Source organism: Zosterops lateralis, assembly GCF_965231275.1.
Source record: "Zosterops lateralis genome assembly, chromosome: 2".
In the NCBI taxonomy this organism is placed as follows: domain Eukaryota; kingdom Metazoa; phylum Chordata; class Aves; order Passeriformes; family Zosteropidae; genus Zosterops; species Zosterops lateralis.
Genome location: NC_139763.1, coordinates 1,584,421 through 1,611,958, shown reverse-complemented (window position 1 = coordinate 1,611,958; position 27,538 = coordinate 1,584,421). Strand labels below are relative to the sequence as shown.

Sequence of the window (27,538 nt, the reverse complement as noted above, 5' to 3'; positions counted from 1 at the left end):
TCCCACAAAGAACGAGTGAACAAATCCCCTGAAAACATCCCAAATATTCCAGTTTTAACTGCACATTCCCAATCAATCCCACTGGGATCAACGACACCATTCCCAAATCCCAAAATCTGGGCTCAAAATTCCATCCCTGAGGGTTTCCTCACTCACCTCACTCATCCTTTTTCTCTTCTGCTGCTTTTAATTTCTCCTCTCGTTCCCTCTTCAGTTTCTCCTCAATTTTCTTGCTCTGGTACATTTTGACTCCAGCAAAGGCCAAGCAAAGGATCAAGGTTTTGGCTGCCAAAATGTACATCAGCAGTGGGAAATTCTCCAGAGCCTGGAATGCCAAAAAAATCCATTTTAGGTACTTCTGGAAGAGTTAAAAATGAATTTATAGGGATGTTCTGCAGCTTTTATTTCAATAGGAACTCTCCTGTCTCTCCGTGGTTTTTATTTCTGTGGGAAAATTAAACCAGGCAGAGCAAGAAAGCCAAAGAAAATCCCTTTCCCTCAAGTCCTGAACTCTTTTTGCTCATTTTCCAGCAATGTTTGTACCCTCTGGAGTTAAAAAAAAGGGAGAAGTGAGTATTTCAGGGAAATGGATCCCTGCTCTCAGATGGGACCCTCAAAAAACACTCCAGGAAATCTTAATTTGCAGCAATTTTGTAATGAACCTGCTCAGACATGGAAGGTGCAAATAAATGCCTTGAAACTGGGAGAAAAGTAAAAAAATCCACAATTTCCAAAGGTGGTTGTAGCAGTTTTGACTGCCTGGAATTGCACACAGTGTTTCAATGCTATAAAAATATGAATTTGGAGAGGAAAAGCAAATGGAAATTTGTGGGCACTGAGCAGGAATTCCAGGATTGGGGTGGGATTGTTGGGGGTTCTGGGTTTGGATTGGGAGATCCCTGTGGGTTCCTTCCCATCAGGATATTCCATGGTTTTGTGGTAACTCTGAGAAGTTGGAATTAAAGCCTTGTTCCCTCAGGATCTGCCCAGACTGTCAGGACACCATCAAAGTCCTGAATTTAAGCCAAGCCTTGTGTCCCTGCACCAGCAGGGAGTTTGGAAAACACAACACCAGGCTCTGTCAATCCCAGAGGCAACAGCTCTGAAATCCAACAGCTCTGCAACACCAGGGCAGGGGGAAAAATTGGATTTAATCTGATCAATTTGTTAATTACAGACTCATGGAATGGTTTGGATGGGAAGGGATTTTAAAGCTCATCCAGTTCCACAGGCAGGGACATTTTCCATTAATCCCAGGCTGCTCCAAGCCCAATGTCCAACCTGGCCTTGGGCACTGCCAGGGATCCAGGGGCAGCCACAGCAAATCTGGGAAACCTGTGCCAGGGAAGAATTCCTTCCTAATATCGAGTCTAAACCTTCCCTCTCTCAGTTTGAAGCCGTTATTCCTTGTCCTGTCACTGCAAGCCCTTGGAAAATGTCTCTGATAGTGGGTGCTGAGAACATGGATGGAATGATGGAATCGTGGAATGATGGAATAATGGAATGGTTTGAGTTGAAAATGACCCTAAAGCTCATCCAGTGCCACCCCTGCCATGGCAGGGACACCTCCCACTGTCCCCAATGTCCAGCCTGGCCTTGGGCACTGCCAGGGATCCAGGGGCAGCCACAGCAAATCTGGGAATTCCATCCCAGCCCCTCCCCACCCTCCCAGGGAAGGATTTTTTCCCACCATCCCACCTAAACTTGTCATTTCTCAGTGTGAAGCCATTCCCTGTGTCCTGTCCCTTTGGCCCTTGGGAATTGTCTCTCTCCAGGTTTCCTGGGGCTCCTTCAGGCCCTGCAAGGCCACCCTGAGCTCAGCCCAAAGCTTCTCCTGTCCAGGCTGAACAATCCCAGCTGTGCCAGCCTTTCCTCCCAGCAGAGCTGCTCCATCCCTCTGCTCATCCTGGAGCCTCCTCTGGAATTGCTCCACCAGCAGGAGATCTCTGTTCCAACACTGACACCAGACCCTGCAGAGCTTTCCCCAAATCCCCAAAACCCCCAAAATTCAGTGGAGAAATTCCACTCCAGTAATAAAAGGAGCTGAGGGAAGTGCAGCAGCCAGAGAAAAAGCTGGAGAGAGGAAAGGCAGGAGGAGAAGGGATGAGCAGAGTTCAGGTTTAACATGTGAGGCCCCAACAGCAAACCCTGGGGCAGACACATCTAACAAGGCAGGATAACATCAAATCCCAAATAAATCCTGAAAGTTTGGGGGTTAAACAACCCTCCCCTGGGAAAGGAATCATGAAAACCCACCCAACACATCCCACATGGAGAGAGCAGCAATCCCTGCCTTGGGAATGTGCTCCAGCCTCACCTTCCAGTTAAAGGCCACCATCTCGACTTGGGGGGGTCACACTCCTGGAGGCACAGGGCAGGGCAGGAGCATCTGCAGAAATGGGAAATAAAGCAGAGTGAACTTCTGGAGAAGTGGAAAGTAAAGCAGAATTAACTGTTGGAAAAATGGGAAACAAAGCAGGAAGAACTTCTGGAGAAGTTGAAAGTAAAGCAGAATGAACTCTTGGAAAAATGGAGAACAAAGCAGGATGAACTCTTGGAGAAGTAGAAAATAAAGCAGAATGAACTCTTGGAGAAACAGGATATAAAGCAGAAGGAACTCTTGGAAAAAATGGAAAATAAAGCAGAATGAACTCTTGAGAAATGGGAAACAAAGCAGGATGAACTCTTGGAGAAATTAAAAATAAAGAAGGATGAACTCGTGGAGAAATGGGAAATACAGCAGAATGAACTCTTGGAGAAATTAAAAATAAAGCAGAATGAACTTTTGGAGAAATGCAAAATAAAGCAGAATGAACTCTTGGCAAAATGGGAAATAAAGCAGGATGAACTCTTCGAGAAATGGGAAATAAAGCAGAATGAACGCTTGGAGAGGTGGAAAATAAAGCAGAATGAACTCTTGGAGAAGTAAAGCAGGATGAACTCTTGGAGAAGTGGAAAATAAAGCAGAATGGAAGTAGAAAATAAAGCAGAATGAACTCTCAGAGAAATAGAAATTAAAAGAGAATTAGACAAGCTGCTAATCAGCCCTCCCTGCCCCTCTGAGGGGCTGATCCCAGCAATCCCCAGCGAGCCCCAGGCCCTTTCTGGGGCTGAGTGACAGGAGCAGGAGCAGGACAGGGCTCTGACAGCCCCAGGGCAGGTGCTGGGGCTGGAATTCCACGTCCTGGCAGCTGCCCCATGGAAAGCAGGGCTGTTTTTGGGAGCTGGAGCTGTGTGTGCTCCCCCTGAGAGCCCCAGAGCCCCACAGGAGCTTCCTGGAGGGTTTCTAAGCCCACCTGCTCTGTTTAGAGCCTGAATGTCTCATTAATCCTCTAATTTATCAGTTCTCTGTGAGTGATTAATTGAATTCTCTGTACTAAGAGTTTATAAATTTGGAGGTTGGCGAACCAAGCACTCCCTGGAGCCCTGAGTGGTCACCAACCATTCCAGAGCTGAATTCCTGGGACGAAAAACCTGCTCCAGGCTGCAGCACTGCCCTGGGCTCTGTGCTCCACCTCTTCAGCTGCTGGAATCCAAATTAACCCCAGGAGGCCTTTCCTGTCCGTGGAACAAGAGTGGAAAAGCAGGAGGGAACAGTCCAGCACCGAGAAAAGCTGGGCTGAATAAATCAGCACCACACCAGGGAGCTGCTGCTGAGCTTCCTGCAGAAATTAAATGTTCTTGCAGCTCCTGTCCTGCTCAGTTACTGGGTGGATGTTCTAATTTCTCCAGCGAGAGCATCCTCTCCTCTTATTTTCCCCTCTCACCCTGTTGAGAGCCCTCTGGAAAAATTCCTGTTCCTCCAGAGATCCCTGTGACTAAAATCCAACTGTACCAAAGCCCTGCAGTGGCAGCCACCACCAAATTCCTGTTAATCAGTCACTGTGCTAATTAATCAATTCCTGTGCTGATCCTGATTGTGCAGCTCCTTATCCTGCTGAGGAAACATCAGGGTGGTTGTGAAGTGAGGCAATGTTGTTACACCTCCAAAAAAAAAAAATGTATTTTCATTTCATGGAATCATGGAATGGGCTGGGCTGGGAAGGACTTTGGAGATCATTCTCACTGTCCCCAATGTCCAACCTGGCCTTGGGCACTGCCAGGGATCCAGGGGCAGCCACAGCAAATCTGGGAATTCTATTCCATCCCAGCCTCTCCCCACCTTCCCAGGGAACAATTCCTGCCCAAGATCCCACCCAGCCCTGCCCTTTTTCCTCTTAAAGCCATTCCCTGTGTCCTGTGACTCCCAACCTTGGAAAAAGTCTCTCTCCACCTTTCATGTAATCCCAAAATGTGTCCCAGAGCTGGAACTGAGTGGGAATGTCACTGCTCCCTCCAGGCTGCATTTCCACACCCCATCAGCCTCCAGGGGCCAAGGACTTCTCCCCATCTCATCTCTTGGCTTTTCCAGGCTCCATCTGATCCCAGTCCTTATCAAATCCAGCTGAAAATTTAGGACTGAAAAAAGCAGGTGAAGCTGCAGCACAGGGCAGGGAGAACAAAGCGGGAAGAGGGGAGAAAAGTGGGAAAAGGGGAGGATTTTGCCCAGATTTGCTGTGGCTGCCCCTGGATCCCTGGCAGTGCCCAAGGCCAGGTTGGATATTGGGGCTTGGAGCAGCCTGGGATTAATGGAAGGTGTCCCTGCCTGTGGAACTGGATGAGCTTTGAAATCCCTTCCAATCCAAACCATTCCAGGATTCTGGGATTCCCTTCACACTTTAAAAAAACCCGTCATTTTATGATCACTGAGGTCATCAGTGCAAGAGCGAAAAGCTCCAAGGCTGCTTTTTCAAGGTTGGGATATCTTAAATAAACAGCTGGAATTGTGTGTTTGCCTTTCCCCAGGAGATAAGGCCCAGATGGGAGGTGGGAACACATCCACAGGCAGGCATTGTTCCTTCCCCAGGAAAAGGCAGGGCCTGGGCCCCACACAAGGGCACTGCTCCCTTCTCTCACCTGCCAGGAGCTCCTGAGGAGGGGCAGCAGCTCCAGCCTCTGCCTGCTGCTCCCTGAGTGATGTTCCAAAAGCTGGGATAAAAAAAAAATGGCACCAGGCTCACAGGGATTCCTCGAGATTGCAGCTGCCAGGCACCACCAGGTGTTCTCTGCAGTTTTATTCCTTAATAAATGGGAAGTGGCCGCCCCTGCAAGGGCATGAGCAGAGTCATCCCACTATGGCTGTCCCTGGAAATGTCCCAGCCCAGGTTGGACATTGGGGCTTGGAGCAGGAGAAGGTGTTCCTGCCCATAGCAGAGGTGGCACTGGATGGGATTTGAGGTCCCTCCCAACTTAAAGCAATCTGGGATTTTATGATTTTTTTTTTTTTTTTTTTTTTTTTTTTTTTTTTTTTTTTTTTGTGGGGAGCAGGGGAGTGGTTGGGAATGTGGATTTATTTTTTGCCAGTAAAATTGAGACAATTGAAGCAGATTAGACTCCTGCAGATGGGAAAGAGGAGAGGGTTTGTCCAGAACCCCAAATCCTCTGGAATCCCGTGCAGGTCCCTCATTCCCCAGGGTGGTGTCCCTCAGGGAGGGCTGCACCACATTCCCAGATCTTGGGATTAGCCCCACAACATCCACAGCATCCAAACAGCCTCTTGAGCCCCCACACAACATCCACAGCATCCAAAAACCCTCCTGAGGCTCCACACAGCATCCAAAAACCCTCCTGAGGCCCCACACAACATCCACAGCATCCAAAAACCCTCCTGAGGCTCCACACAGCATCCAAAAACCCTCCTGAGGCTCCACACAACATCCACAGCATCCAAAAACCCTCCTGAGGCTCCACACAACATCCACAGCATCCAAAAACCCTCCTGAAGTGTCCTGGCTGCACATCGCTCAGCCCTGCCTGCCAAGAACTCCATCATTCCCACAAAATGAGGCTGGGGATATCCCAATCCCACTCCAATCCCTCAATTCCTTTGGGGATTGCTGGACATATCCAGGGCTCAGGAAGCACTGAAGTACTGAGTTATGTGAGTGCAGTTAGATGAGACATTCTGAGCTAGAAAAGGGGTGTCACTGACCAAGGCCAGGCTGGATGGGGCTCTGGGCAGCCTGGAAGGTGTTTCTGCACATGGCAGGGCTTGGAATTAGGTGATTTTTAAGGTCCTTTCCAACCCAGACCTGATTCTGATTCTGGATCAACCCAAGGTTCCAACTCAAGCAACCTCAAAATAATTTTAAAAAACCCCATCAAGATCTTTATACCTGATGATGGAGAAATTAAAACACGAGTGATTCCTCTGGCAGCTCCTCACATACTCCAAACTCTGGAAAACAGGAACAGAGTAGATGGGATATTTCATTCACATTGGTTGGATTAAAATCAAATCAAACTCAGAAATGGCAGGGGTACATCAGACTGTTCATTCCACCATGGCACCACCAGGGATCCCAAGGCTGGAGTCCCTCAGCTCTGGAAACAGGCTGGGAGAATTGGGAATTGTCCAGCCTGGAGAAAACACAATTCCAGGGAGACCTCAGAGCCCCTTCCAGTGCTTAAATGACTTATAAAAATGACTGAGAGGGACTTTTTACACAGGCAGAGTGCCAGGACAAGGGGCAGTGGTTTCAAACTGCCACAGGGCAGGGCTGGATGGGATTTTGGGCAGGAATTGTGCCCTGGGAGGGTGGGCAGAGCAGCTGTGGCTGCTCCAGCCCAGCCCAGCTCCGCCCTGGAGAACAAGGAAAGGACTGTGGAACAAGGAAAGGACTGGGGAACACGGAGGGAGGATGGAGAGCAAGAAAAGCAGAGAGGGTGGAGAGCAAGGAGAGGGGATGGAGAGGAAGGAACAGGGGCTGGAAAGAAAGGAGGGATATTGGAGAACAAGAAATGGGGGCTGAAGAGAAAAGAGGGGTATTGGAGAACAAGAAATGGGGCTGAAGAGAAAAGAGGGATATTGGAGAACAAGAAATGGGGCTGAAGAGAAAAGAGGGGTATTGGAGAACAAGAAATGGGGGCTGGAGAGAAAGGAGGGGTATTGGAGAACAAGAAATAGGGGCTGGAGAGTAAAGGGGGGATATCTCCAGAATAAGCAGGGGGAGCTGAAGGGAAAGGAGGGGAGTGGAGAACAAGAATGGGGAGGGGGCTGGAGAGGAAAGAAAGCGATGGAGAACAAGGAAAGGGGGGCCGGTGAGCCAGGAGGGAGAGGTGGATATCAGGTAAAGGGGCTGGAGAGCAAGGAAAAGGCTGAAAAACAACCGTGAAAGGACCAGAGAGCAAGGGCGGGTGGGGAGAGAACCAAGAGAGGGGCTGGAGAGATCGAGGAAAGCGGAGTGAAAAACACGGAAAGGAGCGGAGAGAAGGACGGGGATGGGGGTGGAGGAGACGGAAAGGGGGAGACTGGAGAGAAAGGACGAGGCCTGGAGGGCAAAGAGCGGGGGTGGAGAACGGGCAGGGGCAGGAACGGGAAGGGAAGGGAAGGAAGGCAGCAGGGAAGGGAAGGGAAGGGAAGAGCAGGGCAGGGAAAGGAAGGCAGCAGGGAAGGGAAGGAAGGCAGCGGGGCAGGCCGGACAGGGAAGGCCGGGCAGGGAAAGCAGCAGGCCCCGTACGGAAGAACAGCCAAGCCTGCGGGAGGAGCAGAACGCTCAGGGCCCGCAGCAAAGCGGGCTGAGATTCCCCGAAGCTCCGCAGGGCCGTGAGGGGAAAGAAAATAAAGAAATGAAGGAAGGAAAAGCCTCAGCCGGTCCTACCTGCGGGCGGCCATGGCGGGCGGGGGCGGCGCTCCCTCACTGAGCTCCGGGCCCGCTCCGCCCTGGGGCTGCAGAGATCCGCTTTTCTTCCCGAAATAAACAATTCTGAGCTAAAACAGCTCCCCAAAACACCGCGGCGAGATCCTAGAGCCCCCCGTGCCCAGTGTGGGGATCAGGAAATGAATCAGGAAACGGACTGGGATGAGGAAAAGGATTGGGGTCAGGAAAGGGATTGGGATTGTTCCCCCCCAGGTGAGGCCCCACCTGCAGAGCTGCCCCAAATCTGGAATTCCCAGCCCAGGGAGGAGCTGGAGCTGGAGGAGAGAGCCCAGAGGAGGCTCCAGGATGAGCAGAGGGATGGAGCAGCTCTGCTGGGAGGAAAGGCTGGCACAGCTGGGATTGTTCAGCCTGGACAGGAGAAGCTTTGGGCTGAGCTCAGGGTGGCCTTGCAGGGCCTGAAGGAGCCCCAGGAAACCTGGAGAGAGACAATTCCCAAGGGCCAAAGGGACAGGACACAGGGAATGGCTTCACACTGAGAAATGACAAGTTTAGGTGGGATGGTGGGAAAAAATCCTTCCCTGTGAGGGTGGGGAGGGGCTGGGATGGAATTCCCAGATTTGCTGTGGCTGCCCCTGGATCCCTGGCAGTGCCCAAGGCCAGGTTGGACATTGGGGACAGTGGGAGGTGTCCCTGCCATGGCTGGGGTGGCACTGGGTGGGGTTTAAGGTCCCTCCCAACCCAAACTGTTCCATAATTCCATGATTTTGTGATTCCATCATTCCATAATTCCACGATTCCACATTCTCAGCACCCACTACCAGAGACATTTCCCAAGGGCTTGCAGTGACAGGACAAGGAATAACGGCTTCAAACTGAGAGAGGGAAAGTTTAGACTCGATATTAGGAAGGAATTCTTCCCTGGCACAGGTTTCCCAGATTTGCTGTGGCTGCCCCTGGATCCCTGGCGGTGCCCAAGGCCAGGTTGGACATTGGGGACAGTTAAAGGTGTCCCGGTTTCTCCAAACCCTAAATCCGACTGGCCTTGACCATTTCCAGGAATGAGGAGTCCACAACCACAACCTGTGCCAGGGACTCACCACCCTCATATTAAAGAATTTCTCATTAACATCTGACAAATCTTCACCTTAAGGCCATTTCCCCTTGTCTTACCAATCCAATACTGGGAGAAGTCCCTCTCCAGCTCTCCTGGAGCCCCTTTCTCTGGACTCTCCAGCAGCTCCGTCTTTTTCTGGTGTTTGGATGATCCAGAGGCAGATCTGCAGGTAGGGATTCATAAAAACAGAGCAGAAGAAAATCCTTTTCCTTCAGCCTGCCTTTTGTGGTTTTTTTTGCACCTCCAGCACATCTGCAGTGTGCTGGTATCACCTCAGATCTCAAGATCTGTGTCCAAGACATGCCAAAGGCTCCCAAAGAATAGAAGCCCTTTGCCATTTATCACTTAACACAAGCAAAAACAAGAATCAGATCACTAAAAGGGAGTTGGGAATGAATATTTGCAGGTCCCTCCTGTGATTCATTCCCTAATTGAGTGTTCAGTCAATCTGTGGAGATTTTATTGGACATTTTCAAGTTATTTCTTTAAGTCACACAGTTTAGATCTAAGTTGGCACTTTTGACTACTAATTCACAGTTATTTTGAGGTGGGAACATCAATTTTAAAAAATGCTCAAATAATCAAGTTATCCTCGTCTTGGCTTTATTTTCCTAAAGGACAGAATATCACAGGAAAGCACAATCAGAGATTTCTTTTTTTCTTGGACTTCCCAAGATCCCCATGGGCTCCCAAAGAAAAGAAGCCCTTTGCCATTTATCACTTAACACAAGCAAAAACAAGAATCAGATCACTAAAAGGGAGTTAGGAGTGAATATTTGCAGGTCCCTCCTGTGATTCATTCCCTGATTGAGTGTTCAGTCAATCCGTGGAGATTTTATTGGACATTTTCAAGTTATTCTTTAAGTCACACAGTTTGTATCTAAATTGGCACTTTTGACCACTGATTCACAGTTATTTTGAGGTGGGAACATCCGGATGTGCTTGTGGATTTAAAAAAATGCTCAAATAATCAAGTTATCCTTATCTTGGCTTTATTTTCCTAAAGAACAGAATATCACGGGGAAGCACAATCATAGATTTTTTTTTTCTTGGACTTTCCCAAGACCCCCATGGGCTCCCAAAGAAAAGAAGCCCTTTGCCATTTATCACTTAACACAAGCAAAAACAAGAATCAGATCACTAAAAGGGAGTTAGGAGTGAATATTTGCAGGTCCCTCCTGTGATTCATTCCCTGATTGAGTGTTCAGTCAATCTGTGGAGATTTTATTGGACATTTTCAAGTTATTCTTTAAGTCACACAGTTTAGATCTAAGTTGGCACTTTTGACTACTAATTCACAGTTATTTTGAGGTGGGAACATCAATTTTAAAAAATGCTCAAATAATCAAGTTATCCTCGTCTTGGCTTTATTTTCCTAAAGGACAGAACATCACAGGAAAGCACAATCATAGATTTTTTTTTTCTTGGATATTCCCAAGATCCCCATGGGCTCCCAAAGAAAAGAAGCCCTTTGCCATTTATCACTTAACACAAGCAAAAACAAGAATCAGATCACTAAAAGGGAGTTGGGAGTGAATATTTGCAGGTCCCTCCTGTGATTCATTCCCTAATTGAGTGTTCAGTCAATCTGTGGAGATTTTATTGGACATTTTCAAGTTATTTCTTTAAGGCACACAGTTTAGATCTAAGTTGGCACTTTTGACCACTAATTCACAGTTATTTTGAGGTGGGAACATCCAGATGTGCTTGTGGATTTAAAAAAAATGCTGAAATAATCAAGTTATCCTTATCTTGGCTTTATTTTCCTAAAGAACAGAATATCACGGGGAAGCACAATCATAGATTTCTTTTTTTCTTGGACTTTCCCAAGATCCCCATGGGCTCCCAAAGAATAGAAGCCCTTTGGCATTTATCACTTAACACGAGTGAAAACAAGAATCAGATCACTAAAAGGGAGTTGGGAGTGAATATTTGCAGGTCCCTCCTGTGATTCATTCCCTGATTGAGTGTTCAGTCAATCTGTGGAGATTTTATTGGACATTTTCAAGTTATTTTTTAAGGCACACAGTTTGGATCTAAATTGGCACTTTTGACTACTAATTCACAGTTATTTTGAGGTGGGAACATCAATTTTAAAAAATGCTGAAATAATCAAGTTATCCTCGTCTTGGCTTTATTTTCCTAAAGGACAGAACATCACAGGGAAGCACAATCATAGATTTTTATTTTTTTTTCTTGGACTTTCCCAAGATCCCCACGGGAACCATCACATCAATTTCCTCAGGACTCCATTATCCATTGACCCGTGTGTCAATTTAATCAACACTCCCACAGCTCTTGGGAATTCCATTGAGTTCCCTCCGTGTTACTCCACGAATCCCTCACTGCTGAAATTCAAGGTGATTCCGGGCTCGTTTTATCCCTTGCCCCCAGGTTCTCATGGATCACACACTTGAGATCCTCCGGGTTCAGGACTTGGTTTTTGTATTTCTCTCCCCAGTCCTCCACGATGTACTGGTGATAGGGGTCGTTGGAGTGCTCCCTCCTCTTGGATTTCACCGTGCTCACCAGGATGGCCACGATGATGAAGGAGAACATCCCGATCATCACCATCAGATAAAGGATCACGTAGTCAAAGTTCTCAGCAGCCACCTCAGCCTGAAGTTTGTTCGCTGCTTCTGTCATGTTCCTCCTCCAGCTGTTCATGTAGTTCAGGAAGGTGTCCTTGAAAATATCCTCCACTGCCCAAGTGAAGTTTTGCAGCTGGGCCATCCTTGCCAATTAATGATTCTAGAGACAAGAAAATATTCTTTTTAATCGGATGTCTGTGTTAAAAGAGTTGATTTGGAGTATTTTGTCATTGTTAGGACAATTACCCAGTGACAGGCATCCCTCTGAGACTTGAAGGTGCAGTTTTAGCTCAGCTGAGAATCCCCATCTCTGAGGGCTTTAATGTGTTCAGAGACCCAAGGAGGTGCTCCTCAGAATCATGGAATGGTTTGGGTTGGGATGGATCCTAAAGATCATCTCATTCCAACCTCCTGCCATGGGCAGGGACACCTCCCTCTGTCCCCAATGTCCAACCTGGCCTTGGGCACTGCCAGGGATCCAGGGGCAGCCACAGCAAATCTGGGAAACCTGTGCCAGGGAAGAATTCCTTCCTAATATCGAGTCTAAACCTTCCCTCTCTCAGTTTGAAGCCGTTATTCCTTGTCCTGTTACTCCAAGACCTTGGAAAATGTCTCTGATAGTGGGTGCTGGGAACGTGGAATCGTGGAATGATGGAATGATGGAATGGTTTGAGTTGAAAATGACCCTAAAGCTCATTGAGTGCCAGCCCTGCCATGGCAGGGACACCTCCCACTGTCCCCAATGTCCAACCTGGCCTTGGGCACTGCCAGGGATCCAGGGGCAGCCACAGCAAATCTGGGAATTCCATCCCAGCCCCTCCCCACCCTCCCAGGTGTCCTGGGGTGACTATGATGCTCTTGTATCCCCAATCGTCTGTTCTATGTGTTCTGTACCTTTAAGACTGGTTCTGGAAGTGAGCAGAGAAAGAAGAAGCAGTTTGTTTTGGAAAACTATTCACTCCTCTGCACTTTTTCTTCTTCCTTGGACTGTGTGTTCATCGAACACACGGACAGCGGTCAGAGGTTTTTTTTTCCTTTAAGTTAGTTTAGTTAGCTGGGGCAAAAAAGCTTCCTAGACTGTTTTTTTTTCCTTTTTCTTGGGACTGTTTAAATCTGCTCCAGACTGAAAACCCAGAGGAGCACCAGGAGCAGCACCTGTGGCCCACCAGGGCTGGACCTTGGCATTTTCCAGCACCGAAGGGACTGGGACTGATAGAGCTGATAGAGCTGAGCTGACTCAGACAAGGACTTTTCTCAGTTTTGCCATCTCTCTTCGGAGCAGCGAGAGGTTTTATTGTTTCATGTTATTCATTTCTTATGTTTGTGGGCAGTTTGTTTGTTAAATAAATAGGTTTTTCCACTTTTCTCCGAGGAAATTCTTTTCCAGGACTGGCTGGGGGGAGGGGCCATTTGGGTTTGCCCTCCTGAGGAACCCCATTGGGAGGTTTCCTACCAAATTTGCCCTAAACCAGGACACCAGGGAAGGATTTTTTCCCACCATCCCACCTAAACTTGTCATTTCTCAGTATGAAGCCATTCCCTGTGTCCTGTCCCTTTGGCCCTTGGGAATTGTCTCTCTCCAGGTTTCCTGGGGCTCCTTCAGGCCCTGCAAGGCCACCCTGAGCTCAGCCCAAAGCTTCTCCTGTCCAGGCTGAACAATCCCAGCTGTGCCAGCCTTTCCTCCCAGCAGAGCTGCTCCATCCCTCTGCTCATCCTGGAGCCCTCTCAGGTCCCTTTGCTCTGGGGGACACTTTGGTGAAGGTCCCCATGGCTCTGTCACAGGGTTTGTGGCATTGTCCCCTCCCTACAGAGGTGAAACTCCAGGGGAAGAAGGATTTCTCCTGGGGAGAAGACAAAGCCCTGGAAGGGACATGGAGGCTGAGAGTCCATTTGTGGAGTGGCCTCAGGGACCATTTGGGGCAGTCCTGAAGGGGCAGAGACACTGCCTGGTGCTGCAAGGCCGTGTTTGATCCTATTCCTCCCAAAATTCACACCCCAGTGCTGCTCAGACCATGAACCAGGTGTGTGTCCCACAGGGGGGGAGTCCCCCTCCAGCATTCCTTCCCACTCAGAGCCCATTCCCACCAAATCCCTTTCTCATTAGATCTCATTCCCACCAGAGCTCATTCCCACCAGAGCTCATTCCCACCAGAGCTCATTCCCTCCAGAGCTCATTCCCACACAGATCCCATTCCCACACTGATCTCATTCCCACACTGATCTCATTCCCTCCAGATCCCTTTCTCATTAGATCTCATTCCCACCAGATCCCATTCCCTCCAAATCCCATTCCCATGAGATCCCATTCTCACACTGATCCCATTCCCACCAGATCCCATTCCCACACAGATCCCATTCCATCAGATCCCATTCCCACTAGATCCCATTCCCTCCAGAGCTCATTCCACCAGATCCCTTTCTCATTAGATCCCATTCCCACGCGGATCCCATTCCCACACTGATCCCATTCCCTCCAGATCCTTTTCTCATTAGATCCCATTCCCACCAGATCCCACTCCCTCCAGATCCCATTCCCTCCAAATCCCCTTCCCATGAGATCCCATTCTCACACTGATCCCATTCCCACCAGATCCCATTCCCACACAGATCCCACTCCCAGCAGAGCTCATTCCCACACTGATCCCATTCCTGCCAGAGCTGATTCCCACCAGATCCCATTCCACCAGATCTCATTCCCACACTGATCCCATTCCCTCCAGATCCCATTCCCACCAGATCCCATTCCCACACTGATCCCATTCCCACACTGATCCCATTCCCACCAGATCCCATTCCCACACTGATCCCATTCCCACACTGATCCCATTCCCTCCAGATCCCATTCCCACCAGATCCCATTCCCACACTGATCCCATCCCACCAGATCCCATTCCCTCCAGATCCCATTCCCTCCAGATCCCATTCCCACCCAGGCTGTCCCACTTCAATGTGTGCAATTCCTTCAGTTCTCCAGCCAACCAAACCCTAAAACCTGTGGAAATCTTCCCCCCAAAGCCCTTTTTTCTCACACCAGCCCTCAAGAACGAGGAGTTCGCTGCATCCAAGGGGAAGGGACAGTGAATTCTCATTGCTAATAAGAAATTTGGGGTTTATTTCAATTGAGGAATTCAGGAATCCAGCCTTGTGTGCACACAGGGACTCAGGTACAGGTGCAGGTAAATTCCCCCTGCAGTTACACCCTCACACAGGCTCAAATATAGGGGAAAAAGGCAATTAATGAGACTAAACGAGAAAATATAAATACAAACTGCATTTACTTTGTAAAATCTGCTTTTTTCCTTGATTTACATCAAAACTTGCTATCACTTTTCAAAGGGAAACAGACTTGCCAACAGCAACTTACCTTTGCTGAGTCCTTCCCAGAACAGTCAGGATTTTCCAACTCCGCTGGATAATGGGATGAAACTCCCCAAAAAAAGAGCAGGGATGTCTTTAAGGAGCCTCCAGCCTGCACGAGGCTGTGAAATAAGTGCCTTGCACTGCACGCTTTATGTTTATATTAAATTAAAAGCGAAATCTAATCTCACCTGGAAAGTCAAATATTGGCTGACAGCTTGCATCAGTCATCCTGTCGGATCTGGGAATGAGCTGATTGCTGCAAGTTTAAATAGAAAAGAGCTTTTCTGGGGATAAACTGGGATGCAGCTCCATTTCTTTTTTGGTCAGCCAGAAGAGTAAAAATGAGCTCTGTAAAATAATAATATTAAGGGTTATTAGAGAAGAATTCTTGGCTGTGAGGGTGGGCACCAGCAGTGATAAGAACAATAATTTAAGAACAAGAATTTCCTTTGCTGATCTGGGCACAAGAGGTGACCACTGAGCAGTCAGGCTGCTCAACACCCAAAGTTTGACCTTTTTCCTCTTTCCTTTCCTTTCCTTTCCTTTCCTTTCCTTTCCTTTCCTTTCCTTTCCTTTCCTTTCCTTTCCTTTCCTTTCCTTTCCTTGAATTTCCTTGAATTTCCTTGAATTTCCTTGAATTTCCTTTCCTTGAATTTCCTTTCCTTGAATTTCCTTGAATTTCCTTGAATTTCCTTGAATTTCCTTGAATTTCCTTGAATTTCCTTTCCTTGAATTTCCTTTCCTTGAATTTCCTTGAATTTCCTTGAATTTCCTTGAATTTCCTTGAATTTCCTTTCCTTGAATTTTCTTTCCTTGAATTTCCTTTCCTTTCCTTTCTTTGAATTTCCTTTCCTTTCCTTGAATTTCCTTTCCTTGAATTTTCTTTCCTTGAATTTCCTTTCCTTTCCTTTCTTTGAATTTCCTTTCCTTTCCTTTCCTTTCCTTTCCTTTCCTTTCCTTTCCTTTCCTTTCCTTTCCTTTCCTTTCCTTTCCTTTCCTTTCCTTTCCTTTCCTATTTCATGAGCTGGAGGAGAAAAAGACAAAAACTTCCTAAAAAAAAAAAACCGCCCAGAAAACCAAATCAAACGAATAAAAAATGGAGAATGAATGGGTGTTGACTTCCTTTCTGTCAAACAGCACATGCTGCCCCCTCTGAGAGGCTCTGAAACACCTGAAGGAGCAGGAGTTTGCTCAGGAAAATGAAATCACATCAGGAGCATCTGCAGCAGCTGATGGTGGGGACATCCAGGGAGGGAGACTATGGTGAGATTGAGATGCAAAAAAGCTCCCCAAGCACTTGGGCTGGGACAGACTTGCTGTAAAAAACCCCACATTTTCATTTTCACAGCCAGTCCTGCCTAAGAAATGTTATCACAGGAAGGCAGCGTGGAGTGACCCTGAATCCACAGCACAGCCCAGAGAGAGGGAGATCTGCTCCTGGTGTGGAAAATGCTGATCCCTGAGGAAACCCTCAGCAGAGTGACTGCTCTCCTTGCTCCTGGAGATGTTTTGTGCTTGAAACCTCCCAGCAGAGGGATGAGCTGCTGGCAGCGTTTCCTCCTGATCCCACACTTTTCCTGGCAGGTTCCCTTGGTTTTGCCCCTGGAAGTCCAGGGAGAGCTGGCACAGCTCCTGTGTGCTCAGAGAGACCTCCATGTGCTGTGCACAGACATTCCCTGGCTGCTCCCAGCTGGATAAAATCACTTGGAGCTCTTTCATCTGCCTATGGAAATGAGAAAAGGACCTGGAAATTCTCAAGTTCAGGAATAACTGCCAATAACGTGGTGAAATTTATCCCTTCATCAACCCGCTCTTCTACCAGCTGTTCCTGGCCAGGGCTGTTCCAGATAAAACCAAAGATTCCCTGGATAATCCCAGTTTGCTGCGTGTCCCCCTGAAGGTCACTTTGCTCAGGGTTTGCTGAGGGTGGTCAAGGACAGACAGGGAATGACTGAACAGGAGGAGGAACAGACAAATCTCTTGGGCAGGAAAGGTGGGAACTCTCATATTAGTCTGGAATGGAGATTAATGCCAAGCAAAACGTTCCTGATCTCATGGAATTATGGAATTCCTGAGTGGGAAGGGATCACCCAGTCCCACCCTGTCCCTGCCCAGAGCCCCCAACAATCCCCCCTGGGCATCCCTGGTGTAGGAACATCGCTGGAGGGCAGGGAGAGAGAATTCTGCAGAGCTGAGATATTTTAGAAACACGGGGTTTTATTGCAAGGGTGGTGGGTAAAAAGGGCTTTGCCTTCAGCCACCAGCCTGGGCTGGAGGGAACCCCAAAGAGAGAGGGAGAGAGGGGGGGGGGGGTGTGAGGTGAGGGAGATCAAAAGGCTGAGGGGTAAGAGAGAGGTAAGAGAGGGGTAAAAGCAAGAGGGTGAGGACCTTGTTCCAATCCATTCTATCTCCTTGTGTGTTGAATATTCTAATTTACAGTGACCAACCCGCATGAGATACAAAACCTACAGACTTTGCCTGCAGCCTGTGAGAACTGCTATATCACCACATCATCCTGTATTCTAAACTCTAAAGACTGCTTTTCTTATCCACCTTTTCCCTGATGCCTTGGCAGGGTGGAGAGGGGCTGCACCCTTGGCTCCTTTTGCTTTCTGTCCTTCAACCTGACTCCAGCTCATCCCCGTCTTCCTGCCTGCCATGATCACATCTCAAAGCTCAGCTTTCATTTCTATTTCACTCACAGGTTTTACATCTCCAGGATTTCTTACCAGGCAATCATATTTGCAAGCCCTTCCTGTCCCATCTTTCCCAACATCCCTGGCACGGCTGTCCAAAGGCTCCTGGAGCTCTGGGGCTGTGCCCATTCCCTGGGGAGCCTGGGCAGTGCCTGAACCCTCTGGGGGAAGAGCCTTGCCCTAAAATCCCCCCTCAATCCCTCCTGGAACAGCTCCAGACTGGATCCTGCCCCTCTCTCAAGGAGAAGAGTGAAGCAGTGATTTAGAAGAATTAAAGACTTTAGTCAAAATAAATAGTGCTGAGGTAATGTAGCTGGGACTTCCCTTTTGTTAACAGAAGTCGGACTGAAGGAATTGATAAATCATTGAAGGAACTGATAAATCACAGAACCTGTCAAACCAGGCTTTTACATCCTGAATAATCAATAGACCCCATGAATACAATACAATCATAAATCAAACAGTCCTGGAAAAACAGGATTCAGCTGTCACGTAACACTAAAGGTTAAAAAGCCAAACAGAGGAAAACCCATCTTACTTCATCATTTTGGGACCCCACCCCATAAAAAAGACCACCGACCCATTTCAAAGAACAAACTCCCCATGCTTGATGGCTTTTTGGCTAATTACCATACAAAGCAGAGAGTAGGATGTACCAGAGTTATGAATATGCATTTGTGTTTTGGGTATTCAATACTCCTGGACATGAAAAGACCCTGTGATCATCTGTGGATTGAGGTATTTGTGTATTTGGGAGTCGTAATAAACACACACTTTCTAACTTTAAACTGTTAGAGAGTCTTTGTCCGTCATAGTTAGATATTGGTATTAGATCAATATCCATAGTTTTTTGATAATTCAAGAGGGTCATGATCTGGAGGCCTTTTCCCACCCAGATGGTTCTGTGATTTTGCTGAAGAGCAGAAGATTGTTATCAATAATGATCTCCCCAGACATTTCCCTTCAGAGGAGTTTTCAGTGCACTTGATCCCTTCTTCTCCCAATATTCCGTTGTTTTCCTGCATCATCTACAATAAACAAACTTTGCACTTTGGATGCCTTGCCCTGTCCAGGCTGGGTTTTCTTTTGAACTGAGGAAACTCTTTGGAATTGTTTCTTTCTTATGGAACAGCTCTTCCATCTTTTGGGGTCTTTGACTTCTAATGGGTCAACCATTGGGTTATTTTGGTTTCCTGAGAGATTCTGAGACTTCATTTAATGTTAAAGAGTTTATTCATCTCTTGTGACCCTTGGGGTTTGTTTGACCCCCATCTTTTCCCAGAGGATCAGAGGAACAGCTGGAATGTTGTTGCTTTCCAGAGGGATCCTGACAGGCTGACCCCAAAATATTCATACCTGGTAAAAACTTGTCTCTAAATATTGCAATAACGCCACGGCTGAAGGTCAGAGACCACATCAGGATTGACTGTCCTTAATTCCTGGTGGAAAGGGACACCTGGGATGGTCCTTTGTGGCTACAGAAAAATCCCAGAGTCACAAAATCCCCAAATCACTTTCATGGTCATCCAGCACCAGCCCAAAGCCTGTCCCCAAGGGCCACCTCCAGCCTGTCACTCCAAAGCTCAGCTGAACTTCATCTCAGCCCTTTGGTTTTGGAGGAAGCTGAGCTTTGGATGGGAGGGACCATCCTGGAGACTCCTGACAGCCCTCAAGGGGCTGAGGCTGGGAGCAGATGAATTGGGAGTTGTGGCCCCCTGAAGATTTGGTGGATGTGCAGGTGCCTTTGGCTTTGATTCCATGGAATGGCCAAGGTGGGAAGAGCCCCTGAGGATCAGGCAGTGCCACCCCAGCAGCACCAGCATCAGCCCAAAGCCTGTCCCCAAGGGCCACCTCCAGCCTCCTCCTGAACACTCCCCCAGACAGTGACTCCAAACCTCCCTGGGCAGCTCATCCCAAGGCCTGACCACTCTGCCAGGGAAATTTCCTTGTCCAATCTCCAGCCTGAGCCTCCCCTGGTGCAATTTGAGGCCATTTCCTCTCCTCCTTTCCTATGGGACGGGGCAGAAGAGACCTGACTGTGCCCTCAGGTCAGGGAGTGGTTGGTGGAGAGCAATGAGGTCCTGCCAAGAAAAGCTCTGCTGCCTCAGCCCAGGCTGCAGGGATGGGGAAATCCGAGGCAGGAGGAGGCTGCAGTGCCCTGCTCTCTGTTGCTATGGTTTTATGTGTTGCTGTTGCAGAAGCTGCAGGGGATGAATGAGGGTGTTGGCTGCACGGAGCGTTGAACTGAAAAAGCAAACGCGGATATTTCTGGCTGGGAAAGAGCAGACGTGACACCTGAAATGCTCAGGGGTGTGTGTGTCCCTCAGAGGGGAAGAGAAACTCGAGGTGCTCACACTGATCCCTTTGAAATATTGGGGGGGTTCCCCATTCTTTCAGCTGTCATGAAAACATTGGTGCTGCAGCTGAACTGCAACAACCTGCGGGTACCTGAGGGCAGTGTCTGCTCAAAACATCATGAAAGGCGAAGGACATGGGTGACAGCAGCAATTGCTTGAGGTTTTTGGGTTTTTTTGGTTTGTTTAATTGGTTGGTTGATTGTTTTTTTTAATGGTTTGGACTGGAAGGGATCTTGAAGATCATCCAGTGCCAGCCCTGCCATGGCAGGGACACCTCCCACTGTCCCCAGTGTCCAACCTGGCCTTGGGCACTGCCAGGGATCCAGGGGCAGCCGCAGCAAATCTGGGAATTCCATCCCAGCCCCTCCTCACCCTGCCAGGGAACAATTCCTGCCCAAGATCCCATCCAGCCCTGCCCTCTGGCACTGGGAATCCATTCCCTGTGTCCTGCCCCTCCATCCCTTGTCCCCAGTCCCTCTGCAGCTCTCCTGGAGCCCCTTTAGGCCCTGCCAGGGGCTCTGAGATATATGAGAAGTACAAATGTCACCAAGGACAGTCACACAGCAAGGTGCTGTCTGTCCCCACGTCCCCTCTGTGCTTCCATGGAATGGAAAACCTGAATCCAGAGCTCCTCTGCCATCAGTGACTGGAAACAGCAGTGGTGGCTCCACTGTCCCTCGTGTCCCTCGTGTCCCCCCTCCAGGCTGTGAGCTGAGACCTCTGCTCTGATCTCTACACACCTGACAGCCACACTCTGAGTCCTGGCAATAAAAGTGGGCCCTGATCCATCACATTCAAATGGGTTTTTTTTGTTTTCCTGGCATTTGCTGGGATAAACACACCCTGTGGAGCTGAAGCCTCACTGAAGAGCCATCCCAAGAGAGCCCTGGAGGGGCTGGAGGGTGTCCAGGGCAGGGAAGGGGCTGGGGAAGGGTCTGGAGCCCCAGGAGGGGCTGAGGGAGCTGGGGAAGGGTCTGGAGCCCCAGGAGGGGCTGAGGGAGCTGGGGAAGGGTCTGGAGCCCCAGGAGGGGCTGAGGGAGCTGGGGAAGGGTCTGGAGCCCCAGGAGGGGCTGAGGGAGCTGGGGAAGGGGCTGAGCCTGGAGAAAAGGAGGCTCAGGGGGGACCTTGTGGCTCTGCACAAGTCCCTGCCAGGAGGGGACAGCCGGGGGGGTCGGGCTCTGCTCCCAGGGAACAGGGACAGGAGGAGAGGGAACGGCCTCAGGCTGGGCCAGGGGAGGCTCAGCTTGGCCAGCAGCAGGAATTTCCCCATGGAAAGGGGGCTCAGGCCTTGGCAGGGGCTGCCCAGTTGACAGATCCCTGGAGGGATTTCAAAGCCATATAAATGGAACATGGTTTTGGGGTGGACTTGGTGGTGCTCTGTTACAGGTTGGACTCCATAATCTTTAAACTTAAATCATTCTGTGATTCCAGGTTCTCTCCACTTCCACACAGGACTCCAGAGACAGGTGAGTGAGGCTGCAGATGGTACCAGAGGGCCAAAGGTTGATGGTTTGGCCTCAAGGAGACCTGAGATATTATTTGGGATTGCAGAGTGAAACAGTTCCCAGAACCTGCAGGCCAGGTGTGCAATGGTCACAGTCATCCCGTCCCACCTGCCTCTTGTCACAATCAACCCCTCCAGAGCCTGGGGTTTCCAGGGGATGGAAACTGGGCGAGGCAGCCCTGCCCAAATCCCCACTTTCCTGCCAAGTCCTGTCCTCCCAAAGCAGAGGGAGGCAGAGCAGCAGTTGCAGCACCAGACCTTAGGTTTGGCAGGAGAGCAGAGCCCTGCCAGAGGCCACTGATTGCCACATCTCCCCGTGGGCAGGGACAGCTCAGTGTCTGAATTCCCACAGGCAGCACTCTTCCTTTTCAGTCTCATTCCTTCTCCTTTCATCCCTCACCAAATCCTGAATCTCCTGATTCACCTCACCCCTTCTCCCTTCACACTGCGGGACCTTCGTGCCACAGGATGCTGGAGGTGCAAACATCCCAAAGAGGTTGATTCACTGGGGGAAAATGCATCCAGATGGTTTGGGTAAAAGGACATCATGTCCAGTCCCAGCAGAGGATTAGTCTGGGGAGGTGTGACCACATGCCTGCCCCACTTGCGTGTCCTTCCTTAATCCCTCAAGTTTGTCCATCCCCTCGATGGATTTCTTCACCTAAAACCTCCCCACCCTGTCTGGGAAAGGGGAGGGAGAGGCAGGAAAAAGGAGGGTGGGAAAAGGAAAAAAAAAATGCATGTGGGGACTGAGCTGTGCAGAGGAGACCAAGGAAGGATGCAAAGGTCACCTGGATGCTCCTGTGAGACCTTCCCTTCTGGGGCAAAGGTGCTGGGACTTCATGGAGCTTCAGACAGGAAAAGGGGAATAAAAAGGGGAGGGCAAGGGAGGGGCCAGAGCTTTTCTAGACGGTTCTTTGGGGCTCAGAAGGGAAATCACCACCTGCCCCCCCTCAGGGCACTTTGTGTGCCCGAGTCTGTCCCTCTTGGACTCGTGGCTGAGCCAGGAGGAGCATGTTTGTGTTGGTATTCCATGGACATTGGTGTATTCCAGGGATTTTGGTGTATTCCACGGACATTGGTGCATTCTGTGGACATTGGTGTATTCCACATTTGTTGGTGTATTCCATAGATGTTGGTGTATTCTGTGGACATTGGTGTATTCCATGGACATTGGTGTATTCCATGGACATTGGTGTATTCCATGGACATTGGTGGATTCCGTGGACATTGGTGGATTCCATGGACATTGGTACATTTCGTAGATTTTGGTGTATTCCATGGACGTTGATGTATTCCATGGACATTGGTGGATTCTGTGGACATTGGTCCATTCCATGGATGTTGGTTTATTTTGTGGACGTTGGTGTATTCCATGGATGTTGGTGCATTTTATGGACATCATTCCATGGATGTTGGTGTATTCCGTAGATGTTGGTGTATTCCGTAGATGTTGGTGTATTCCGTAGATGTTGGTGTGTTCCATGGACATTGGTGTATTCCATGGATATTGCTGTATTCCATGAACATTGGTGTATTCCATGGATGTTGGTGTATTCCATGGACATTGGTGTATTCCATGGATGTTGGTGTATTCCATGGATGTTGGTGTATTCCATGGACATTGGTGTATTCCATGGACATTGGTGTATTCCATGGACATTGGTGTGTTCCATGGACATTGGCGTATTCCATGGATATTGCTGTATTCCATGGACATTGGTGTATTCCATAGATGTTGGTGTATTCCATGGACGTTGGTGTATTCCATGGACATTGGTGTATTCCATGGACATTGGTGTATTCCATGGACATTGGTGTGTTCCATGGACATTGGTGTATTCCATGGATATTGCTGTATTCCATGGACATTGGTGTATTCCATGGATGTTGGTGTATTCCATGGACGTTGGTGTATTCCATGGACGTTGGTGTATTCCATGGACATTGGTGCATTCCAGGGATGTTGGTGTATTCCATGGACATTGGTGTATTCCATGGATGTTGGTGTATTCCATGGACATTGGTGCATTCCAAGGATGTTGGTGTATTCCATGGACATTGGTGTATTCCATGGACATTGGTGTATTCCATGGATGTTGGTGTATTCCATGGATGTTGGCGTATTCCATGGACATTGGTGTATTCCATGGACATTGGTGTATTCCATAGATTTCGGTGCATTCCATGGATGTTCAGAGTGGGTTTGATGGCAGCTGTGAGGTGGATCAGGGATACTGGGGCTGGCTTTGGTTCCAGCCCCACCAGCATGGATCAAACCCAAACTGGATCTGCTCTCCTGGCTCAAGTGGAGTCCATGGAATTCCGTGGGGAATTGGGATGGAACAGCACCTGGAGAGCCTGAAATGGACCCAAGTTCCCATCAACACCCCCCTTCATGGAGTGTGGTGTTGGTAACCCACATGTTCATGGAATTACAGAATTATTCCTGAGGAGTGGATGGAGGAGTGAAGGATCTGTTTCCATAATTCCTCAGGAAAACAAGTGGCCTGATCCATCCCCATGGGCAGGAGAATTTCACTTCCTTTACCCCTGAGCCTTGTTCTGTTGGAAGCTTTTCCTGGTATTCTCATTTTTTTCCCACTGCCACGGGAAGGGAACATCCCCTAGAGCAGGTTACAAAACAGACACAGGAACTCACAAGCTTACGTGTCTCAATCCCTTCTATTTTAAATTATTATTTTATTCTTGTTACTAAAGATTCAGGGGGGAGAAATGGGTTGGAGTTCCACCTCAACCTGAGGAAAGGTGTCTTTCCATGGAGCCCTGGAAGAGCTGCCCAGGGAGGTGATGGATTCCCCCTCTCTGGAGACATCCCAAACCCACCTGGATGTGTCCCTGTGTCACCGCTCAGGGTGACCCTGCCTGGGCAGGGGGTTGGACTGGCTCATCTCCAGAGGTCCCTTCCAACTATAAAATTTCCAGAATTCTGGGATGGTGCTACTGGTGAGGTCTGGGCTCTGTTTGTGCCACAGGCAGGAACAGGAGGAACAAATCCTGCTGGAATTCTGGGATGAGCAGCTCCCCACTGGGTACAACCTGTGCCGAGCTCAGAGTTCGGCAGAAATATCAAGTCAGGTCTAGAACTGCTCTGTAGTTTGGGTTTGCTGAACCCTGTAGTTGACTATTAAAGAAATGCTGGTTATTTTTCACTTGATACAGCCCAGAGAGGCTCATTCCCATTCCTGGGATTGTGATGAGAGTCCTGGGATTGTGGACCCAGTGGGTGCTGCACAGTCAGAGGGGAAGCAAAGGCCAGGTCAGGACGTTTGAATGACCCAGAAAACCAGAGCAGCCACCCCACACCACCTCCTGCAGTGGCATCTTCTGAGCCCGACTCTCGGAGAAAGTTCCATTTCCCCGGCTGTTTATTTTGGCAGGAAAAAAATCTCCCTTTGACACACAACCATCCCAGGAGGCCAGAACTCATCCCGAGACCTCACAAAACCCAGACTTGGGGTTATGTGGGGCTTCCCACATGGCTGAAAGCAAGGAGAGCTGACCATTTCCAACCCAGGGAAGGCAAACAAGGGTGTCAGCCCAGGAGTGAAGAAATCCCTGCCTGTGAAACCTGGGATGTGTTGCGTGAGCACAGGAATGTTCCTCATCTCCTGTTTCCTCCCCCTGCCTTGACCTCGGGCCCGTTTGTGATCCCGTTGCGCAAACGGGTCTCGCAACTCGCAGCTCCTGCTTCCAGCTGAAAATCCTCCCCTCTGGAGGGGCAGGCAGAGCCCAGCCCTGCCCTGGCACCAGCCTGGGCTCCAGGGTGAGGGGCTGGTGGCACCCAGGAGACCTCTTGGGTTGGTTTTCTCACCCCAGATTCAGGTTGTTTAAAGTCCTTGCCCTCTAAAAGCCCTGAGTCATGTTGGTACAAAGAAGTGGAGTCTTCAAGGCCTTGTTCTCTGGTTTCTCGAGTTGTTTATTATTTGATATCACAGAGTTTTCTCTGCTCCCAGCCGAGGTCTGGACAGGGCTGGGACACGAGGGGACTGACCATTGATGGGACATCACCCCACATTTATACAGATAACCACGGGTGGGGTATTTACAATTTCACACCAATGCCCAGGGCTCACACTAAAAGGGTCATTTCTGCTCTGACCCAACCCACTGTCACTGCCCTGTGCCATCACCACCTCAGGGGATGGAGGGCGGGGGAGAAGGAGAGGGACACGAGGCACCACCCAAATCCCACCATCCTGTCCCCCATTTACCTCTATTCTAAGAATCCTAAAACTACTGAATTTTGTATGTTCTACTGTGCTAAACTACTATTTTCACTTCCTGGTGATTTGCAATTCCTCTCCTTGTGCTGGAAGTTTCTCCCATAGGCTAAAATCAAACTCAGTGTCTTCCTGGGCTGTGCCAAGGTCTCCAACCCCCCTGGACTGGCTCCAATTCCCTTTCCAGGGTCCCAGCTCATCCAAAGGGATGTCCTGGACTCCAACAGAGACCTGGTACCCCTGGGAATGCTCTGGATCCTGCACTGAGCCTGCTCTGATCCCTGCTGGCTTCCCAATATCCCCTGTCCAGCACCAGCTCCCTCAAGAAGGTTCTGGAAGCCAGGGGAGCTCCTCATGCTGGGTCACAAGGGGTCATCTCCCTCACTGGGATGGCTGCCAGGGTGAGGGGGTGTGGGATTGGGGAGATAATCTGTGCCCCAGAGCTCTGGAGGGCGTGGAGTGATTCCTGGTGTTCTCGTTTTTTTCCCACTGCCACAGGAAGGGAACATCCCCCAGAGCAGGTCGCAAACCAGACATGGGAACTGACAAGTTTATGTATCTTAATCCCTTATATTTATAATGATTATTTTATTCTTATTACTAAAGAGTCAGGGAGGAGAAATGGGTTGGAGTTCCACCAGGAGGAAGTGGTTCTAAGATGAAGGAGGGCAGGGTTAGTTGGGATTTTGGGAAGGAATTATTCCCTGGGAGGGTGGGAAGGCCCTGGGCATCCCTGGCAGGGCTGTCCAAAGGCTCCTGGAGCTCTGGGGCTGTGCCCATTCCCTGGGGAGCCTGGGCAGTGCCTGAACCCTCTGGGGGCAGAGCCTTGCCCTAAAATCCCCCCTCAATCCCTCCTGGAACAGCTCCAGCCTCTCCCTGGCTCCCATCAGGTCCCAGGAGCAGTTCCATGTTGGATCAGCCTGTTGGACATTTGGGGAATTCACCTTCCCAAGGAGGTGGGAGCAGCAGAGTTGCAAACACAGCAGGGAATTCCCTTATCCTGTGCTCTCCCTGTGTGCTCACACATCCCAAAATCTGGGAATTATTATTTTATATTTTTTTACAATCACCAGAAGTTTTGCTGGATGTTAACATGTTATTTTTGCACCCATTCCCTGGGGAGCCTGGGCAGTGCCTGAAACCTCTGGGGGCAGAGCCTTGCCCTAAAATCCCCCCTCAATCCCTCCTGGAACAGCTCCAGCCTCTCCCTGGGTGCTGCATCCCCTGGGAGAGCTCTGAGCTCAGGCTGCTCTGCTCTCACTCCTTGAGGATTTGCCTTTTCCCTGTTGGAAAAATCATCCTCCCTGCACAACCCCCAAATTTCGTGGATCCAGCTCCAGATTCCACATGAGACAGAGGGAGGATGGCGACGTCCTCCATGGAGTGTCCCAAGCTCCCAGGGCAGGGCTGGATGGGATTTTGGGAAGGAATTATTCCCTGGCAAGGTGGGCAGGTCCTGGAATAGAATTCCCAGATTTGCTGTGGCTGCCCCTGGATCCTTGGCAGTGCCCAAGGCCAGGCTGGACACTGGGGACAGTGGGAGGTGTCCCTGCCATGGCAGAGGGGTGGGAATGGGATGATCTCCAGGATCCCTCCTAACCCAAATCATTCCACGATTCCACAAACCGCAGCAAATCCATGGAGATTTTTCAGCAGCCTCTTTCCTCCCAGCTCTCTTGAAATCTTCTGGAACCTTCCCTCTGCATTCAGGGAGGGCAGGGATGGTGCAATTCCGTTCATCCTGCCGGGAAGTGCCTGACTTTGAGCTGAGGCTGGAGCGCTGCTCTGCACTTGTTGGGAAAGACGGGACAGGAAGGACTTATGAATACGACTGCATGGCAAGAAATACTGTAGATGTAAAACCTGAGTGAAATAGGAATGAAAACCAGTTTGGAGATGTGAGCATGGCAGGCAGGAAGACGGGGATGAGCTGACAAAAGGACAAGAATGTTGCCTTTCCACCTTGGCAGAG

The 27,538-nt window shown here is 49.4% G+C and overlaps 1 protein-coding gene and 1 long non-coding RNA gene across 2 annotated transcripts; both read right to left on the bottom strand.

Moving 5' to 3' along the window:
- Window positions 1-2,328: 2,328 nt before the first annotated feature.
- LOC310923239 lies at window positions 2,329-7,916 on the bottom strand. Its single transcript, XR_014592568.1, has 3 exons — window positions 7,701-7,916; window positions 6,216-6,277; window positions 2,329-2,389 (listed from the first exon to the last, which is right to left on the bottom strand). It is a non-coding gene; the product is annotated as an uncharacterized lncRNA (long non-coding RNA).
- Window positions 7,917-11,015: 3,099 nt separating this feature from the next.
- KCNE2 (potassium voltage-gated channel subfamily E regulatory subunit 2) lies at window positions 11,016-11,547 on the bottom strand (the record flags this gene model as incomplete). Its single annotated transcript, XM_083884378.1, has 1 exon — window positions 11,016-11,547. One exon carries the CDS (start codon window positions 11,545-11,547, stop codon window positions 11,170-11,172), a length of 378 nt encoding a protein of 125 aa, XP_083740504.1. The 3' UTR covers window positions 11,016-11,169.
- Between the last annotated feature and the right edge of the window lie 15,991 nt (window positions 11,548-27,538).